Source organism: Chrysochloris asiatica, unplaced genomic scaffold (genome assembly GCF_000296735.1).
Source record: "Chrysochloris asiatica unplaced genomic scaffold, ChrAsi1.0 scaffold00142, whole genome shotgun sequence".
Taxonomy (NCBI): domain Eukaryota; kingdom Metazoa; phylum Chordata; class Mammalia; order Afrosoricida; family Chrysochloridae; genus Chrysochloris; species Chrysochloris asiatica.
Window position 1 is genome coordinate 6661363 of NW_006408660.1, and position 8320 is coordinate 6669682.

General features: G+C 41.2%; 1 protein-coding gene across 1 annotated transcript in view; it reads right to left on the reverse strand.

Annotated features, from left to right (window-relative positions):
- The window catches only part of LOC102820309 (ras-related protein Rab-7a-like), a 70518-nt gene that overhangs the window by 19289 nt on the left and 42909 nt on the right, over positions 1 to 8320 (reverse strand). The window contains exon 2 of the mRNA XM_006870483.1: positions 1995 to 2055. Within this exon, the coding sequence (XP_006870545.1) occupies positions 1995 to 2047 (53 nt within the window). The 5' untranslated portion in view covers positions 2048 to 2055. The remainder of the gene's footprint in view (positions 1 to 1994; positions 2056 to 8320) is intronic.

Genomic DNA, 8320 nt, shown 5'->3' on the forward strand with positions numbered 1-8320 from the left:
ACAACCAACAGGTACATTCTGCAAGCTTGCTTCCTGGCTGTGAGCACATAGTCTTTCTCTTTCCATGAGTCTAGAGTCCTTGGCTGCTCTATCTCTGCATGTCCTCATCTCTGCCTCCATCTCTGGAGAGGGTTCTACATTCCGCTTGGTCTCTTCTCTCTTGATGGTCCTAGGGTCCCCTGTTCCTGGACAGTAGGATTAACTACTCCCCCTTTTAGTTACAGAGCTACTTTACTGTTGTGACAGTCGCAATTAGTCATAACAATTATTCACTATGAATAACAAGAATCTTATCCCCAATATTTTTTACCAAACCCATCTTGACAAGATGAGAACTATCCAGTGGGGATTCTACCTTTCCTCACACACTCTGGAACTCCCTGTTGCAAACTTGTAAGCCAATCACTTTGTGCCTTTATAACCCCCCAACCCCATTTTAGTTAGCCAGTGTCTAAGTGGCCCATCCCTATCAACCCTATATAGAAAGGGGATAGGATTGATACTTGATGTGAAGACTTCCCTCTCAGTTGGTATTTTGAGCTACTACAATCATAAGTATAGGTCAAGTTCATCAAATTGTAACAATTTACACTTGTTTCCTTTATCATCCTCTAGTCAAGTTCTGATCATCAAGCTACTGAAGCTAGGTCAAGTGGGTATTATCTACAAGTTTAGGCATTCCTGTGCGTCTCCCCTAACTTCATCATCAGCTGGACGCTTCGCTCCCAGCTCCAACCCTCTGTGGCTATGTCCTTGTCCATTGGCTCAGGTGTCTCCAAGTCTCACCACACTTCGGACCAACCAGTTCTTCCTCTTCTTGCTCTCATCTCCAGGTCAACAAGAGTCTAGGGAACGCGGTTGAACTCAGCCCATTTTTTCATTGCTGCTGTTCCCCCTCTTCCACACACCAGCAAACCAATGTGGTTGCCATCAAGCTTACATGCCTGCTTATGTGTTCTTTTTGAGTTTCAGTCTTGGAGGGGGTTTGTCCTGAAGGGAATTGATTGTTTGCCTTGATGGCTCCCTGGTGAACAACTTCCTTGTTCTTATAGTAGCCAATCAGACTGTCATTTCTGATTTTTAGATTTTCCCTGCTGGGCCTTTACATACCCTTTTAACCTAGAACTAAAGGCACTCTTTGTAGTCACCTTTCAGCCAAACAATACATTGGATAATAAAATACATGAAATCACCTGTGAGTAATGTGTCCCTTAAAAGAATTAACTGTGTGGAACAAAACTCAAACTTATTAAAAAATAAATAAATAAATAAAAGGTCGGGCTTACTGGTCAGAAAGAGCCTGGAGGAACCTGAGACAATGGCCCTGGACCACCTTCAGGTCTGGAAAGGAACACCCCCTCATGGCCTAATGTTAAGTCAAGCAGCAGATAAGACAGTAACTCTAGTAAGGAACGCTCAGTATGAATGATGGCACAGGCAGTCATTTAAAATCAAAAGGGCAACATTTCCTTGAGGACGAAGTGGATGGGAAGGTGGGTGGAATGGAAATAGGAACCACAGGGAGGAAGCCGATAACTGTTGGTACATGGAAAGGATTGCAATCATTGAGATAAACTATTTTATCTGCTAAATGAAAAACTGATGATGTTTTCTGTGAACCTTCACTCAATTCATAATAGTTTAAAAAAAAACAAAAACTAAAACAGAACACACACAAATGGAAATAGTAAGAATGATGACAAACTGAAAATTGTAACCCATATCATGAAACAATTTTGTGTACAAATTGTTAAACGAAAACCCAATTTATTGTGTAAATTTTCACCTAAATATATATATTTAGAACAAAGGGTAACATAACAAGGGCTCAGGCCGATTTCTGCAGTGTTCTAAAATAGCTGTGTGCCACCAAAGGCTGTGCGCCACCACCACAGAGAAGGAGGTGACACATTTCAGGGTGGAGGGCAGAGGTTCCAAAGTTCATACCTAAATCCAAGTCAACCTGTTGGCTCAAATTCATGGGAACAACTTACCCAGAATCTCCCAGGATGATAACTTTCAGCAACACTTTCTTCCTAGAGGTCATCCTTCAAACTGAAAGAGGAGAGGAGAAAGCACTGTGAGAGCGATACAAACAAACACCAAGGGGAACTATGCGTCCCTAGTCACAAACATCTAAGCATCCCCAGGATGACTATGCCCCAAGCCTGCCTGCTGGCTTTTCTCCTATCATCAAGGGGGTCTTGATAAAGAGCATTATTAGTCATCAGAACTCTGGGCCAGACAGCTAAGCAAAACAACATGGGGGATTAAAAAAAAACATGGCAAGGCCACCCTACTCCTTAAGAGCAGTGTCAAAGAATGCTTTCTCCAGCATGGATGCTGCTAACAGCATTCAGATTAATGTTCTAATTTACTCTTTTTTTTTTGGTTGTTTCCTTTTTTTTACGGTTTATTGTGAATTATGTGATAGTTTACATGGGAGAACATTAGTTTTACATTCATCTTATCACACTGCCATGGTTACAATGTCCTCCATGCATCATCAACCAACCAAAGTGTATACCCTACAAGCACCCCCCCCCCCCAGGGTCTAAAGTCCCCAGCTGCTCCATCTTTTCATGCCATCGTCTCTGCCTCCATCTCAGGCATCAATGCTTCTCTGGGTAGGTTCCTGCTCTCCCCTCTTCTCCCTTCATGGTCTCAGGGACCTCCACTCCTAGACTGAAAAGTTAATCACTCCCCTCCTTGCTACAAAACTTCTACCTTTACATTTCCAACCCTCACAATCACTCCTGATAACAATTATTCACTATTGTATTATAAGAGACCTATCCGCATTTCCTTTCATCAGCCCTGCCTTGACAGACTGGATACTACTCAGTGGAGATTCTACCTTCCTCCAGGCCCTCTGGATCTAGGTTCCCTCTTGAAAGCTTGTAAGCCAGTCACTTCTTGCCTTTGTAGCCCCCCCCCCCCATTTTGGGTAGCCAATGTCCAAGTTGCCCATTCCTGTCTACTCTGTGTATGAAGGGGGTGGGAATGATCCTTGCTGTAAAGATTTGTTGCCTCTTTTGAGCTACTGCATCCATAGGTGTAGGACAAGTTCATCAAATTGTATCAGATTACTCTTTTTTTTCCTTTTCTTCTTCTAGTTGAGTTCTGATCCAGTCACTGAAGCCAGGTCAAGTGCGTAGTATCTGCAAGTGTGGGTGTTCTTGTGCATATGCCCTCTCTTATCAGCTGGATGCTTCACTCTCCATTCTAGTCCTCTGTGGCTATGTCACTGGCTCTGGGCTGAAGAGTCCCCAGGTCTTGCCACACTGCTGGCCAACCAACTCTCCACTGGGTTCACAGGAGTCTATTGAACGTGGTAGGGCTTAGCTTGCAGCTTCAATGCTGTTTTTCCCTCTAATTTACTCTTTAGCTCAAGTTTGTTCTTTCTCTTCATTCATTCAGGTCTCTGTTCAAATATCACTTCCTCAGAAAGGTGAATATTTTATATAAACTAGCATTCCACTCTACCCCATTTGCTCTCCATTCCTTTACCCTGTTTTACTTATTTTTCTTCAGAGCATTTATTACTACTTGATGTCTTACATGTTATATTTGTCTCTTTGCTAATAATCATTACAAAGACAGGTTTAGGGTCTACTGTAACCCTAATAGAGAATTACTGTTGTTAAGTGCCGTCAAGTCGGTTCCGACCCATAGAGAACCCATATAGGGTTTCCAAGGAGACGCTGGTGCGCTTGAACTGCCAACCTTGCAGATCAAACGGCTCTGCAGTCTGGCGCATTAACCCACAGCACCACACCGGAGCTCTGGTAGCCTAATGGTTATGAATCGGGCTGCAAACCTTAACGTCAGCAGTTTGAAAATACCAGCTGTCCTGCAGGAGAAAGATGAGGTATTCTGCTCCTGTAAAGATTTGCAGACTCAGAAACCCTGTACAGGGCTACTGTGAGTTGGTTGTGACTCCATGGCACGTAACCACCAGATAGAGAATTATTATCAAGTACTAATTCCGTGCACAAGTGATACTTGACTTAGCAGTTCCAAACCACCTTTTCCAAAAACCTTTGGGTAGTCTTCTCTAGCCCTGACCAGACAGTATGTAAGATGCCTAATTTTTGCTCCACTTTTCCAGCACATACCACATGTGGTCTTATTTACCTGAGTCTTCAGAGATAGACTCTGAGGCTTTTGAAAGTCAGAGTCCTAAATTCTTGGCACCAATGTTACTGCCTTATCTAAAAACTGCTGGAGCAATCTTCTCTTCAGATAAGGTCAAATTCTCAGTGGGAGGACTGTATTCCCTCCTACAATAGGGAATTTCAAGGTGAGTACGCTAAAAAATGACATTTATGTCCTCTAAGAACCCCTAAGGAGCTCTGGTAGCATAGTGGTTACGAATCGGCCTGTGCTGTTCCGTGGAAGAAAGATGAGGTGTTCTGCTCCCGTAAAGATTTACAGCCTCGGAAACCCTGTACAGGGTCACTATGAGTCAGACCAGACTCCACGGCTCACAGCCAGCCAAGAACACTTGGCTTCATGACTAGGAGACAACGAAATAGCCAGGGAAGGCTGCTAGGTGTGACAAGGCCTGGGTAAACATCCAATTCCTGTCAGAGGAAATAAATGTTTATATGTAAACCAGGCAGGCTAGTAAGTTGGTTCAATAAAGACTATTATTCTTCTAAAGTTTGGGAGAGCAAGAAAGCCAAAAATCTGCTTTTTAGATTCATCTTTACGCACCTAGTTTCTTGAAGGCTGAGGGTGACAGTACTGCCTACGATGGGTGTGACTTAAAAGCATGCAAATCCTGAATACAGACTACCTAGGTTTTTTTCCTGTCATTGCCACTTCTTAGCTGTAAGTCATTTAACATATCTATTGGGATAGGGAGATAGGTATAACAGTTATGTCCTAAGAATGCTATGAGTAAAACGCTCAGGACAGTGACTAGAATATAAACAAAAACTAAAACCATGAGTAGTGTTACAGAGTAGAACTATATGGAGTAGTTAGTAGGGCTTTCTTACTAACCATCATGGAAATAGATCATCTGGCCTTTCTTTCACTGCAGCTTGGGTTCAAACTTCCAACCTTATGATACATGCTCAAACTGTCTGCATCACCTAGGGACCTGATTAGAATACAGTAAGTGGTTAATAAATGTTGGCTGCTATCATTTTGACCCCCACATGACTGTTACTTTGTGGTACTGTGTGATCACTCAACTTTTCCATGCTCCCATTTACCCATTTTAACAATGGGAGAATGTTCTAAGAACAAGGCAACTGTTTTCACTTCGTTTCAGTGCTATCCTCCCACCTGCTGACTGACATTGCCTTCTCAACTGGGCCACCTCCTTTCTCCTGTGTCTCCCATTCTGACCAGAGAAGACCATATCACTCACCTCTGAATGCACACTTTACAAGGTTATCTCTACTATCAACTGAAGTCTAGCCTTCCTTGCCTGGAAGTTCAAAACTACCAATATCTCTTCATTCCCTCCAAAATTTTTCACCTCATTGTCTGCACCATCGCTCTGCCCCCGTATACCAACTACAGAGAACCACTTTCTGATTCCCAAAAGTAATATCCATGATTCCAGTCAGAGTTAATCTCCCCTGTTATATGTGATTCTATACGCCACAGTACTTCTGCACATAAAGTCTTATATTATTTTCATTTTCATATTATACTTTCTACCACTGGATTATGTACTCCTGGAGAGTGCTTATCAATGAATTCTGCTCAGTGATATGTATATATTACATAATCGACATGTTAAAAATGTATTAAAAACTAAAAATGAAATGGAACACGTAAAAATTGATACCCAAGGCATTAGTGAACTGAAACGGACTGTTACTGCCAATTTGAATCTGACCAGGTGTACTATGCTAGGAATGACAAAATGCATCATCAAAAAGAACATTTCAAGATCTACCTTGAAGTACAATACTGTCTATAACAGGATAATATCTAAATGCCCACCAGGAAGACCAGTTAATTCAACTATTATGCAAATTTACAAACTAACTTGCCAAAGTCAGTAATGCAGAAACGGAAGAATTCTACCAAATTCTTCAGTCTGAGATTGATCAAAGAAGCCAACAATATGCACTACTGGCGACTGGAATGGTAAAGCTGGAAACAAAGAGAAGGGATTGGTAGTTTAAAAATATGGCTTTTGTAAACAAATGATGTCAGAAATGCATGAAAGAATTTTGCCAAGACTTCATTGCAAATACCTTTTTTCAACAGTATAAATGGCGACTCTACATGTAGACCTCAAGAGATGGAATACATAAGAATCAAACTGACTACATCTGTAGGAAAAAATGGAGAAACCCTTATCAGCCAAAACAAAATCAGAGGCCAACCATCAACTGCACATATATATATGCAAGTTCAGGATAAAGCTGAAGAACATTAAAATAAGTCAATGAGAGCCTTGAATGATCCCACCTAGATTAAGAGACCATCACCAAGGACAAATTTGACAATTCTACCCTACTGACCAAAGACCAGAAAAGTTAGGATGATGTCAAGAGAATCAAACATGAAGAAAGCAAAAGGTCATTAAAAGGACAGAAAGAAAAGACTAAAGTAGCTATCAGAAGAGACTCTAAAACTTGCTTTTGAACAGAGTGGGTAAAGTGAAATAAAGAAGTAAAAGAGCTGAACAGAAAGAAAACTTCATTGGACAGGTTAAGAAGACGAAGTATTACAATGAAATGTGCAAATACCAGGAGTTAGAAAAACAAATGGTTAAAACACGCTTGACATTTCTCAAGTTGAAGGAAATGAAGAAAAACTCAAGTCTTGACATTCAATATTGAATATTCAACACACAGAATACTGAACAATGCAGGACGCCACAAAAGAAGATAGAAAGGAATACACAGAATCACTGTACAAAAGAAGAACTAGTTGACACTGGGATAGCATACTTGTGGTATGTTGTTGTTAAGTGCCACTGAGTCAGGTTCCAACCTATAATGACCCTGTATAGGGTTTCCAAGGAGCAGATGGTGAGCTTGAACTGCAGGCCTCCCAATTCAAGATTTTGCAGTCCAGCGCATTAACCAACAGCGTCACACCAGGATGGTACTGAATGGACAAAGTCCAAGTTGTACTGAAGACATTAGTGAAAACAAGGTTCCCAGAATTGAAAAAACTGACAAACTGAAATAGTTCAACAAACCGATACTGCACTGGAAACATTCACTATTCTATGCCAAGGAATCTGGAAGACAGCTTACCACTTACCTGGCCACTCGACAGGAAGAGAGGCAGAGATGTGCACATTCCAAAGAAAGGTGATTCAACAGAATGTGGAAATCACTGAACAATATCAGATGCAAGCAAAATTTTGCTGAAAACTATTAAAAACCAGTTGTTGCAGCAGTACACTAACAGGAACTGCTAGAAGTTCAAGCTTAATTCAGAAAAGGATATGAATGAGGGATATCACGGTATCTTGGATGGATATCATTGTATCTTGGATGAAGGCAAAGAATACCAGAAAGATGTGCACTTTGTGCTTTAATGACTATGTAAATGCATTGACTATGTGAATCACAACACACTATGGATAACATTGCAAAGATATATGGATTTAGACATAGGCTGAATGAGTAAGGGAGGAAGAATGGTATATATATATATATATATATATAATCACAAATATATGCATTTTAAAGAAGGTATCTGTACATGAGTATATCACTCTATAAATGTGGTGGAACATACAGCGAGCAAAATGATGAAAACTCCCCAAGATATTATCAAACATCTTAAGGAAATGAGTTGATGGGCCTTGGAGCTAAGGACCATAGTCTCAGGGGACACCATGGTAAGTTGGCATAATATAGCCAACAAAGACAGTGTTTTACATCCTGCTTGGATGTGTAGCATCTGGGGATCCTGAAAGCTCATGAGTGGCTGTCTAACGTGCTCTCCATGTGCAGGAGAAAGAAGAGTGATTTGACCTGAAGAGGCTTGGAATCAATCAGTCCAATGGACTAATGGAACACGTGAACATCAGTTTCCACAACTCTAAGACAAGAAGAACTAGACAGTGTCAGGCTACCACTATCAATTGTTCTGAAAGGGATCACATTAGAGGATCCCAGGTACTGTAGGAGAAAATGTGGAACAAAACTCAGTCATAAAGGACGACCCAGCTTACTGGACAGAGAAAGACTGGCCCCTTCAGGTATGACTTAACTCATTCCCATGACTCAATTTTCAGCCAAACAATAAGAGAACAGTACTGGGTTTGGAGCTGTAGAATAAGCACTGGACTGCTAACCACAAGGTCAGTAGTTCAAACCCACCAGCT